We start from the raw sequence: 9,563 nt of genomic DNA on the forward strand, positions 1-9,563 counted from the left end.
CCTGTTTGCAACAGCGTCTCTCGCTTACGGCCATACCACCCTGAGAACGCCCGATCTCGTCTGATCTCGGAAGCTAAGCAGGGTCGGGCCTGGTTAGTACTTGGATGGGAGACCGCCTGGGAATACCAGGTGCCGTAAGCTTTTTGTCCCGGCAGGGGGTGCTGTTTCCACGTGCAACTTTATGAGGAAATCACAAGACAAACTGTTTTTTGCTGCCGGTTCATTTAAACAAACTCACAAACTAACTAACTAACTAAATGAATGAATGAATAAATGAACACCACATGCACGGCTTCATAGGCAAGGTGCACTTCCTCCATGCTGCAGGTTTATAAGGCCTGTTTGCAACAGCGTCTCTCGCTTACGGCCATACCACCCTGAGAACGCCCGATCTCGTCTGATCTCGGAAGCTAAGCAGGGTCGGGCCTGGTTAGTACTTGGATGGGAGACCGCCTGGGAATACCAGGTGCCGTAAGCTTTTTGTCCCGGCAGGGGGTGCTGTTTCCACGTGCAACTTTATGAGGAAATCACAAGACAAACTGTTTTTTGCTGCCGGTTCATTTAAACAAACTCACAAACTAACTAACTAACTAACTAAATGAATGAATGAATGAATGAATAAATGAACACCACATGCACGGCTTCATAGGCAAGGTGCACTTCCTCCATGCTGCAGGTTTATAAGGCCTGTTTGCAACAGCGTCTCTCGCTTACGGCCATACCACCCTGAGAACGCCCGATCTCGTCTGATCTCGGAAGCTAAGCAGGGTCGGGCCTGGTTAGTACTTGGATGGGAGACCGCCTGGGAATACCAGGTGCCGTAAGCTTTTTGTCCCGGCAGGGGGTGCTGTTTCCACGTGCAACTTTATGAGGAAATCACAAGACAAACTGTTTTTTGCTGGCGGTTCATTTAAACAAACTCACAAACTAACTAACTAACTAACTAAATGAATGAATGAATGAATGAATAAATGAACACCACATGCACGGCTTCATAGGCAAGGTGCACTTCCTCCATGCTGCAGGTTTATAAGGCCTGTTTGCAACAGCGTCTCTCGCTTACGGCCATACCACCCTGAGAACGCCCGATCTCGTCTGATCTCGGAAGCTAAGCAGGGTCGGGCCTGGTTAGTACTTGGATGGGAGACCGCCTGGGAATACCAGGTGCCGTAAGCTTTTTGTCCCGGCAGGGGGTGCTGTTTCCACGTGCAACTTTATGAGGAAATCACAAGACAAACTGTTTTTTGCTGCCGGTTCATTTAAACAAACTCACAAACTAACTAACTAACTAACTAAATGAATGAATGAATGAATGAATAAATGAACACCACATGCACGGCTTCATAGGCAAGGTGCACTTCCTCCATGCTGCAGGTTTATAAGGCCTGTTTGCAACAGCGTCTCTCGCTTACGGCCATACCACCCTGAGAACGCCCGATCTCGTCTGATCTCGGAAGCTAAGCAGGGTCGGGCCTGGTTAGTACTTGGATGGGAGACCGCCTGGGAATACCAGGTGCCGTAAGCTTTTTGTCCCGGCAGGGGGTGCTGTTTCCACGTGCAACTTTATGAGGAAATCACAAGACAAACTGTTTTTTGCTGGCGGTTCATTTAAACAAACTCACAAACTAACTAACTAACTAACTAAATGAATGAATGAATGAATGAATAAATGAACACCACATGCACGGCTTCATAGGCAAGGTGCACTTCCTCCATGCTGCAGGTTTATAAGGCCTGTTTGCAACAGCGTCTCTCGCTTACGGCCATACCACCCTGAGAACGCCCGATCTCGTCTGATCTCGGAAGCTAAGCAGGGTCGGGCCTGGTTAGTACTTGGATGGGAGACCGCCTGGGAATACCAGGTGCCATAAGCTTTTTGTCCCGGCAGGGGGTGCTGTTTCCACGTGCAACTTTATGAGGAAATCACAAGACAAACTGTTTTTTGCTGGCGGTTCATTTAAACAAACTCACAAACTAACTAACTAACTAACTAAATGAATGAATGAATGAATGAATAAATGAACACCACATGCACGGCTTCATAGGCAAGGTGCACTTCCTCCATGCTGCAGGTTTATAAGGCCTGTTTGCAACAGCGTCTCTCGCTTACGGCCATACCACCCTGAGAACGCCCGATCTCGTCTGATCTCGGAAGCTAAGCAGGGTCGGGCCTGGTTAGTACTTGGATGGGAGACCGCCTGGGAATACCAGGTGCCGTAAGCTTTTTGTCCCGGCAGGGGGTGCTGTTTCCACGTGCAACTTTATGAGGAAATCACAAGACAAACTGTTTTTTGCTGGCGGTTCATTTAAACAAACTCACAAACTAACTAACTAACTAACTAACTAAATGAATGAATGAATGAATGAATAAATGAACACCACATGCACGGCTTCATAGGCAAGGTGCACTTCCTCCATGCTGCAGGTTTATAAGGCCTGTTTGCAACAGCGTCTCTCGCTTACGGCCATACCACCCTGAGAACGCCCGATCTCGTCTGATCTCGGAAGCTAAGCAGGGTCGGGCCTGGTTAGTACTTGGATGGGAGACCGCCTGGGAATACCAGGTGCCGTAAGCTTTTTGTCCCGGCAGGGGGTGCTGTTTCCACGTGCAACTTTATGAGGAAATCACAAGACAAACTGTTTTTTGCTGGCGGTTCATTTAAACAAACTCACAAACTAACTAACTAACTAACTAAATGAATGAATGAATGAATGAATAAATGAACACCACATGCACGACTTCATAGGCAAGGTGCACTTCCTCCATGCTGCAGGTTTATAAGGCCTGTTTGCAACAGCGTCTCTCGCTTACGGCCATACCACCCTGAGAACGCCCGATCTCGTCTGATCTCGGAAGCTAAGCAGGGTCGGGCCTGGTTAGTACTTGGATGGGAGACCGCCTGGGAATACCAGGTGCCGTAAGCTTTTTGTCCCGGCAGGGGGTGCTGTTTCCACGTGCAACTTTATGAGGAAATCACAAGACAAACTGTTTTTTGCTGCCGGTTCATTTAAACAAACTCACAAACTAACTAACTAACTAACTAAATGAATGAATGAATGAATGAATAAATGAACACCACATGCACGGCTTCATAGGCAAGGTGCACTTCCTCCATGCTGCAGGTTTATAAGGCCTGTTTGCAACAGCGTCTCTCGCTTACGGCCATACCACCCTGAGAACGCCCGATCTCGTCTGATCTCGGAAGCTAAGCAGGGTCGGGCCTGGTTAGTACTTGGATGGGAGACCGCCTGGGAATACCAGGTGCCGTAAGCTTTTTGTCCCGGCAGGGGGTGCTGTTTCCACGTGCAACTTTATGAGGAAATCACAAGACAAACTGTTTTTTGCTGCCGGTTCATTTAAACAAACTCACAAACTAACTAACTAACTAACTAAATGAATGAATGAATAAATGAACACCACATGCACGGCTTCATAGGCAAGGTGCACTTCCTCCATGCTGCAGGTTTATAAGGCCTGTTTGCAACAGCATCTCTCGCTTACGGCCATACTACCCTGAGAACGCCCGATCTCGTCTGATCTCGGAAGCTAAGCAGGGTCGGGCCTGGTTAGTACTTGGATGGGAGACCGCCTGGGAATACCAGGTGCCGTAAGCTTTTTGTCCCGGCAGGGGGTGCTGTTTCCACGTGCAACTTTATGAGGAAATCACAAGACAAACTGTTTTTTGCTGGCGGTTCATTTAAACAAACTCACAAACTAACTAACTAACTAACTAAATGAATGAATGAATAAATGAACACCACATGCACGGCTTCATAGGCAAGGTGCACTTCCTCCATGCTGCAGGTTTATAAGGCCTGTTTGCAACAGCGTCTCTCGCTTACGGCCATACCACCCTGAGAACGCCCGATCTCGTCTGATCTCGGAAGCTAAGCAGGGTCGGGCCTGGTTAGTACTTGGATGGGAGACCGCCTGGGAATACCAGGTGCCGTAAGCTTTTTGTCCCGGCAGGGGGTGCTGTTTCCACGTGCAACTTTATGAGGAAATCACAAGACAAACTGTTTTTTGCTGGCGGTTCATTTAAACAAACTCACAAACTAACTAACTAACTAACTAAATGAATGAATGAATGAATGAATAAATGAACACCACATGCACGACTTCATAGGCAAGGTGCACTTCCTCCATGCTGCAGGTTTATAAGGCCTGTTTGCAACAGCGTCTCTCGCTTACGGCCATACCACCCTGAGAACGCCCGATCTCGTCTGATCTCGGAAGCTAAGCAGGGTCGGGCCTGGTTAGTACTTGGATGGGAGACCGCCTGGGAATACCAGGTGCCGTAAGCTTTTTGTCCCGGCAGGGGGTGCTGTTTCCACGTGCAACTTTATGAGGAAATCACAAGACAAACTGTTTTTTGCTGGCGGTTCATTTAAACAAACTCACAAACTAACTAACTAACTAACTAAATGAATGAATGAATGAATGAATAAATGAACACCACATGCACGGCTTCATAGGCAAGGTGCACTTCCTCCATGCTGCAGGTTTATAAGGCCTGTTTGCAACAGCGTCTCTCGCTTACGGCCATACCACCCTGAGAACGCCCGATCTCGTCTGATCTCGGAAGCTAAGCAGGGTCGGGCCTGGTTAGTACTTGGATGGGAGACCGCCTGGGAATACCAGGTGCCGTAAGCTTTTTGTCCCGGCAGGGGGTGCTGTTTCCACGTGCAACTTTATGAGGAAATCACAAGACAAACTGTTTTTTGCTGCCGGTTCATTTAAACAAACTCACAAACTAACTAACTAACTAACTAAATGAATGAATGAATGAATGAATAAATGAACACCACATGCACGGCTTCATAGGCAAGGTGCACTTCCTCCATGCTGCAGGTTTATAAGGCCTGTTTGCAACAGCGTCTCTCGCTTACGGCCATACCACCCTGAGAACGCCCGATCTCGTCTGATCTCGGAAGCTAAGCAGGGTCGGGCCTGGTTAGTACTTGGATGGGAGACCGCCTGGGAATACCAGGTGCCGTAAGCTTTTTGTCCCGGCAGGGGTGCTGTTTCCACGTGCAACTTTATGAGGAAATCACAAGACAAACTGTTTTTTGCTGCCGGTTCATTTAAACAAACTCACAAACTAACTAACTAACTAACTAACTAAATGAATGAATGAATAAATGAACACCACATGCACGGCTTCATAGGCAAGGTGCACTTCCTCCATGCTGCAGGTTTATAAGGCCTGTTTGCAACAGCGTCTCTCGCTTACGGCCATACCACCCTGAGAACGCCCGATCTCGTCTGATCTCGGAAGCTAAGCAGGGTCGGGCCTGGTTAGTACTTGGATGGGAGACCGCCTGGGAATACCAGGTGCCGTAAGCTTTTTGTCCCGGCAGGGGGTGCTGTTTCCACGTGCAACTTTATGAGGAAATCACAAGACAAACTGTTTTTTGCTGCCGGTTCATTTAAACAAACTCACAAACTAACTAACTAACTAACTAACTAAATGAATGAATGAATAAATGAACACCACATGCACGGCTTCATAGGCAAGGTGCACTTCCTCCATGCTGCAGGTTTATAAGGCCTGTTTGCAACAGCGTCTCTCGCTTACGGCCATACCACCCTGAGAACGCCCGATCTCGTCTGATCTCGGAAGCTAAGCAGGGTCGGGCCTGGTTAGTACTTGGATGGGAGACCGCCTGGGAATACCAGGTGCCGTAAGCTTATTGTCCCGGCAGGGGTGCTGTTTCCACGTGCAACTTTATGAGGAAATCACAAGACAAACTGTTTTTTGCTGGCGGTTCATTTAAACAAACTCACAAACTAACTAACTAACTAACTAACTAAATGAATGAATGAATAAATGAACACCACATGCACGGCTTCATAGGCAAGGTGCACTTCCTCCATGCTGCAGGTTTATAAGGCCTGTTTGCAACAGCGTCTCTCGCTTACGGCCATACCACCCTGAGAACGCCCGATCTCGTCTGATCTCGGAAGCTAAGCAGGGTCGGGCCTGGTTAGTACTTGGATGGGAGACCGCCTGGGAATACCAGGTGCCGTAAGCTTTTTGTCCCGGCAGGGGTGCTGTTTCCACGTGCAACTTTATGAGGAAATCACAAGACAAACTGTTTTTTGCTGGCGGTTCATTTAAACAAACTCACAAACTAACTAACTAACTAACTAACTAAATGAATGAATGAATAAATGAACACCACATGCACGGCTTCATAGGCAAGGTGTACTTCCTCCATGCTGCAGGTTTATAAGGCCTGTTTGCAACAGCGTCTCTCGCTTACGGCCATACCACCCTGAGAACGCCCGATCTCGTCTGATCTCGGAAGCTAAGCAGGGTCGGGCCTGGTTAGTACTTGGATGGGAGACCGCCTGGGAATACCAGGTGCCGTAAGCTTTTTGTCCCGGCAGGGGTGCTGTTTCCACGTGCAACTTTGTGAGGAAATCACAAGACAAACTGTTTTTTGCTGGCGGTTCATTTAAACAAACTCACAAACTAACTAACTAACTAACTAAATGAATGAATGAATGAATGAATAAATGAACACCACATGCACGGCTTCATAGGCAAGGTGCACTTCCTCCATGCTGCAGGTTTATAAGGCCTGTTTGCAACAGCGTCTCTCGCTTACGGCCATACCACCCTGAGAACGCCCGATCTCGTCTGATCTCGGAAGCTAAGCAGGGTCGGGCCTGGTTAGTACTTGGATGGGAGACCGCCTGGGAATACCAGGTGCCGTAAGCTTTTTGTCCCGGCAGGGGTGCTGTTTCCACGTGCAACTTTGTGAGGAAATCACAAGACAAACTGTTTTTTGCTGCCGGTTCATTTAAACAAACTCACAAACTAACTAACTAACTAACTAAATGAATGAATGAATGAATGAATAAATGAACACCACATGCACGGCTTCATAGGCAAGGTGCACTTCCTCCATGCTGCAGGTTTATAAGGCCTGTTTGCAACAGCGTCTCTCGCTTACGGCCATACCACCCTGAGAACGCCCGATCTCGTCTGATCTCGGAAGCTAAGCAGGGTCGGGCCTGGTTAGTACTTGGATGGGAGTCCGCCTGGGAATACCAGGTGCCGTAAGCTTTTTGTCCCGGCAGGGGGTGCTGTTTCCACGTGCAACTTTATGAGGAAATCACAAGACAAACTGTTTTTTGCTGGCGGTTCATATAAACAAACTCACAAACTAACTAACTAACTAACTAACTAAATGAATGAATGAATGAATGAATAAATGAACACCACATGCACGGCTTCATAGGCAAGGTGCACTTCCTCCATGCTGCAGGTTTATAAGGCCTGTTTGCAACAGCGTCTCTCGCTTACGGCCATACCACCCTGAGAACGCCCGATCTCGTCTGATCTCGGAAGCTAAGCAGGGTCGGGCCTGGTTAGTACTTGGATGGGAGACCGCCTGGGAATACCAGGTGCCGTAAGCTTTTTGTCCCGGCAGGGGGTGCTGTTTCCACGTGCAACTTTATGAGGAAATCACAAGACAAACTGTTTTTTGCTGCCGGTTCATTTAAACAAACTCACAAACTAACTAACTAAATGAATGAATGAATGAATGAATGAATGAACACCGCATGCACGGCTTCATAGGCAAGGTGCACTTCCTCCATGCTTTGTGAGCAATTCACCAGACAAACTGTTTTGTAATTTAAAATAACTAAATAAATAAATGAATAAATAAATAAATGAACCCCGCATGCACACCTTCATGGCAAGAATTATAATTATGACTCTGTCAAACAATTTCATCCACCGGAAGTTCTCTCCGTAGTTTCCGGTTAAAATACGAACTATGCAGCGCCGGGATTGTCGTTCACTCAAACGTGGTATGATTTATCCACATTTCCTTTGTCGTCGCTCGTATGGTTTTGCACTAACTCTGTGTGTTGCAACTTTTTGTTACCAGCAGTTAAGCTCGTAACTATAATTGTCTCGTACATTCTTGTTGTGTTCCTATTTGTTTTGGTATTGTGTGTGAAAGCAAGCGGTAGCTAATCGCTAAGCTAGCATGTTGACTAGCCACGTACAGTGTGCGTTATATTATTATTTGCCATGAGTTTACATTCATTGTCTTTAACTTTAATACGGATCTGTATACAATTCTTTGTTTCTTTCGTTTGGTTTGTTTTAATTGGAACTTTTTTCTAACTTGGACTCTGGCCCTACTTCTCGCGTCAGCCTAAACGCTCCAGCTAAACGATGTTGACCCCACCGAAAGAGGGGATGCCCAGTATGATAGACAAGGCCCTAAGGATGAGGCGGGAGGAGCAGGCACGTCAAGTGGTGCTGGCCTGGGCTGTGCTCAACGTGTCTCTGGCTGGCATGATTTACACAGAAATGTAAGTATGTTTTAAACTCACTAATACGTGCAGTCAGCTGAGCATTTGTATCTTTTGTGACTTACTCTCATACTTGTTGACATTGTGTGCAAATGATATGAATGTGTCTTTCACTTACTTTAAGGTCTGGCAAATTGCTGAGTCGGTACTACAATATCACGTACTGGCCAATTTGGTATATTGGTGAGTCCACACATTATGCTTTTGTTCAGTTCTTGTTGATTCCTCTGATATTGGTGTTTGGTGTGTATTTTGTTAGATTCTTACCATTGATTTATTCATTTTTATTTTGTGACTTGATGTGTTTCAAAATTGTTCAATATCTTGTGTATTTTTGGACAAACTCTCAGAATAACCAGCATGTAATGAAGTTTAATGAGCTGTACAGAATACAGAAACTGTATGTTTATATATAGTTGGCCAAATTGAACTGATGATAATTTAAGATAGCTTGCTTGAATAATTTCAAAAAATTAAATCAATCTTGAACTCATTCATGTTTTTGTACGATGCATTAAAATACAGTATGTTTAGTGGGTTTTTATTTGTCTCTTGTTATTTACAGAGCTGGTGCTTGCCTGTCTATTTAGTCTTAATGCTCTTTGTGACTTCTGGAAGTATTTTAAATACACAATGTCTCCTTCCACCATCGCTGTAACTCCAAATCAACATCGCCTCGTTGGTCTGAGGAACACAAGTAAGGCTTTTCACCCACCAGTATTCATAGAGATGCATTTCGACTTTACTGTATGGTGTTACAAAGAAGCCGTGTGTTTTTCTTCTTGCAGATATCCAGGCATCTCCACCTGCAGAAAAACTGGACAGCAAGGTCATTCCAGCACCAGCACAGTCGTCTCCTCTGCAGGGACAAAGTGTGCTGAGTTTCAGCCCCTCTCGGCCGCCAACGGCAAGCCCTAAATTCTCTCCAAGCTGTGTGCCGGGGTACAGCCCTCCCCTTAGTAACCCATCCTCCCCAAACAGTGCAGGTGCACAATTTTCGCCAACTGTGCCCTTCGGAAAGGTGTGACCATAAATTCAAGTGACCGCAAAAATCAGTTATTTTTATACTTGCAAATTAACAAGATTCCATGTCCACAAATTCATACGAAGTTCTTTAATTCTCAGGTGCTGAACTACAGCACCTCCCCAGGCTCATCACCCTACCCTAGTAGCATCGGACCAGCGGAAGGTTCCAGCCTGAGGGCTCGATATCGGACATCCC

General features: G+C 46.4%; 1 protein-coding gene and 22 non-coding genes across 24 annotated transcripts in view; all 23 read left to right on the plus strand.

Moving 5' to 3' along the window:
* The first annotated feature begins 22 nt into the window (after window positions 1–22).
* On the plus strand, window positions 23–141 carry LOC142878132 (5S ribosomal RNA). Its single transcript, XR_012924413.1, has one exon. It is a non-coding gene; the product is annotated as a 5S ribosomal RNA (ribosomal RNA).
* A 218-nt stretch (window positions 142–359) lies between these two features.
* Window positions 360–478, plus strand: LOC142878133 (5S ribosomal RNA). The gene has a single exon (XR_012924414.1). It is a non-coding gene; the product is annotated as a 5S ribosomal RNA (ribosomal RNA).
* Window positions 479–708: 230 nt separating this feature from the next.
* Window positions 709–827, plus strand: LOC142878134 (5S ribosomal RNA). Its single transcript, XR_012924415.1, has one exon. It is a non-coding gene; the product is annotated as a 5S ribosomal RNA (ribosomal RNA).
* Window positions 828–1,057: 230 nt separating this feature from the next.
* On the plus strand, window positions 1,058–1,176 carry LOC142878135 (5S ribosomal RNA). The gene has a single exon (XR_012924416.1). It is a non-coding gene; the product is annotated as a 5S ribosomal RNA (ribosomal RNA).
* A 230-nt stretch (window positions 1,177–1,406) lies between these two features.
* Window positions 1,407–1,525, plus strand: LOC142878136 (5S ribosomal RNA). The gene has a single exon (XR_012924417.1). It is a non-coding gene; the product is annotated as a 5S ribosomal RNA (ribosomal RNA).
* A 230-nt stretch (window positions 1,526–1,755) lies between these two features.
* On the plus strand, window positions 1,756–1,874 carry LOC142878359 (5S ribosomal RNA). Its single transcript, XR_012924629.1, has one exon. It is a non-coding gene; the product is annotated as a 5S ribosomal RNA (ribosomal RNA).
* Window positions 1,875–2,104: 230 nt separating this feature from the next.
* On the plus strand, window positions 2,105–2,223 carry LOC142878138 (5S ribosomal RNA). The gene has a single exon (XR_012924418.1). It is a non-coding gene; the product is annotated as a 5S ribosomal RNA (ribosomal RNA).
* A 234-nt stretch (window positions 2,224–2,457) lies between these two features.
* On the plus strand, window positions 2,458–2,576 carry LOC142878140 (5S ribosomal RNA). The gene has a single exon (XR_012924420.1). It is a non-coding gene; the product is annotated as a 5S ribosomal RNA (ribosomal RNA).
* A 230-nt stretch (window positions 2,577–2,806) lies between these two features.
* LOC142878141 (5S ribosomal RNA) lies at window positions 2,807–2,925 on the plus strand. Its single transcript, XR_012924421.1, has one exon. It is a non-coding gene; the product is annotated as a 5S ribosomal RNA (ribosomal RNA).
* Window positions 2,926–3,155: 230 nt separating this feature from the next.
* On the plus strand, window positions 3,156–3,274 carry LOC142878142 (5S ribosomal RNA). The gene has a single exon (XR_012924422.1). It is a non-coding gene; the product is annotated as a 5S ribosomal RNA (ribosomal RNA).
* A 222-nt stretch (window positions 3,275–3,496) lies between these two features.
* On the plus strand, window positions 3,497–3,615 carry LOC142878275 (5S ribosomal RNA). Its single transcript, XR_012924549.1, has one exon. It is a non-coding gene; the product is annotated as a 5S ribosomal RNA (ribosomal RNA).
* Window positions 3,616–3,837: 222 nt separating this feature from the next.
* LOC142878143 (5S ribosomal RNA) lies at window positions 3,838–3,956 on the plus strand. Its single transcript, XR_012924423.1, has one exon. It is a non-coding gene; the product is annotated as a 5S ribosomal RNA (ribosomal RNA).
* Window positions 3,957–4,186: 230 nt separating this feature from the next.
* LOC142878144 (5S ribosomal RNA) lies at window positions 4,187–4,305 on the plus strand. Its single transcript, XR_012924424.1, has one exon. It is a non-coding gene; the product is annotated as a 5S ribosomal RNA (ribosomal RNA).
* A 230-nt stretch (window positions 4,306–4,535) lies between these two features.
* Window positions 4,536–4,654, plus strand: LOC142878145 (5S ribosomal RNA). The gene has a single exon (XR_012924425.1). It is a non-coding gene; the product is annotated as a 5S ribosomal RNA (ribosomal RNA).
* Window positions 4,655–4,884: 230 nt separating this feature from the next.
* LOC142878146 (5S ribosomal RNA) lies at window positions 4,885–5,003 on the plus strand. The gene has a single exon (XR_012924426.1). It is a non-coding gene; the product is annotated as a 5S ribosomal RNA (ribosomal RNA).
* Window positions 5,004–5,228: 225 nt separating this feature from the next.
* LOC142878147 (5S ribosomal RNA) lies at window positions 5,229–5,347 on the plus strand. The gene has a single exon (XR_012924427.1). It is a non-coding gene; the product is annotated as a 5S ribosomal RNA (ribosomal RNA).
* A 226-nt stretch (window positions 5,348–5,573) lies between these two features.
* On the plus strand, window positions 5,574–5,692 carry LOC142878148 (5S ribosomal RNA). The gene has a single exon (XR_012924428.1). It is a non-coding gene; the product is annotated as a 5S ribosomal RNA (ribosomal RNA).
* Window positions 5,693–5,917: 225 nt separating this feature from the next.
* LOC142878149 (5S ribosomal RNA) lies at window positions 5,918–6,036 on the plus strand. Its single transcript, XR_012924429.1, has one exon. It is a non-coding gene; the product is annotated as a 5S ribosomal RNA (ribosomal RNA).
* A 225-nt stretch (window positions 6,037–6,261) lies between these two features.
* On the plus strand, window positions 6,262–6,380 carry LOC142878151 (5S ribosomal RNA). Its single transcript, XR_012924431.1, has one exon. It is a non-coding gene; the product is annotated as a 5S ribosomal RNA (ribosomal RNA).
* Window positions 6,381–6,609: 229 nt separating this feature from the next.
* LOC142878152 (5S ribosomal RNA) lies at window positions 6,610–6,728 on the plus strand. Its single transcript, XR_012924432.1, has one exon. It is a non-coding gene; the product is annotated as a 5S ribosomal RNA (ribosomal RNA).
* A 229-nt stretch (window positions 6,729–6,957) lies between these two features.
* LOC142878228 (5S ribosomal RNA) lies at window positions 6,958–7,076 on the plus strand. Its single transcript, XR_012924505.1, has one exon. It is a non-coding gene; the product is annotated as a 5S ribosomal RNA (ribosomal RNA).
* Window positions 7,077–7,310: 234 nt separating this feature from the next.
* LOC142878154 (5S ribosomal RNA) lies at window positions 7,311–7,429 on the plus strand. The gene has a single exon (XR_012924433.1). It is a non-coding gene; the product is annotated as a 5S ribosomal RNA (ribosomal RNA).
* Window positions 7,430–7,722: 293 nt separating this feature from the next.
* The window catches only part of tmem209 (transmembrane protein 209), a 6,502-nt gene continuing 4,661 nt past the window's right edge, over window positions 7,723–9,563 (plus strand). The window contains exons 1-6 of one of the 2 annotated variants that reach the window (XM_076012250.1): window positions 7,723–7,828; window positions 8,181–8,341; window positions 8,466–8,524; window positions 8,907–9,038; window positions 9,130–9,362; window positions 9,467–9,563. The exon at window positions 9,467–9,563 is cut by the window's right edge and continues 108 nt beyond it. In XM_076012250.1, the coding sequence (XP_075868365.1) occupies window positions 8,202–8,341; window positions 8,466–8,524; window positions 8,907–9,038; window positions 9,130–9,362; window positions 9,467–9,563 (661 nt within the window). In that variant the 5' untranslated portion in view covers window positions 7,723–7,828; window positions 8,181–8,201. The remainder of the gene's footprint in view (window positions 7,829–8,180; window positions 8,342–8,465; window positions 8,525–8,906; window positions 9,039–9,129; window positions 9,363–9,466) is intronic. The other variant, XM_076012249.1, reaches the window with a different exon arrangement.

The sequence above is a fragment of the Nelusetta ayraudi genome, unplaced genomic scaffold, assembly GCF_046127955.1.
Source record: "Nelusetta ayraudi isolate G7.1 ecotype Tasmania unplaced genomic scaffold, CSIRO-AGI_Nayr_v1 ptg000135l, whole genome shotgun sequence".
Lineage (NCBI taxonomy): Eukaryota > Metazoa > Chordata > Actinopteri > Tetraodontiformes > Monacanthidae > Nelusetta > Nelusetta ayraudi.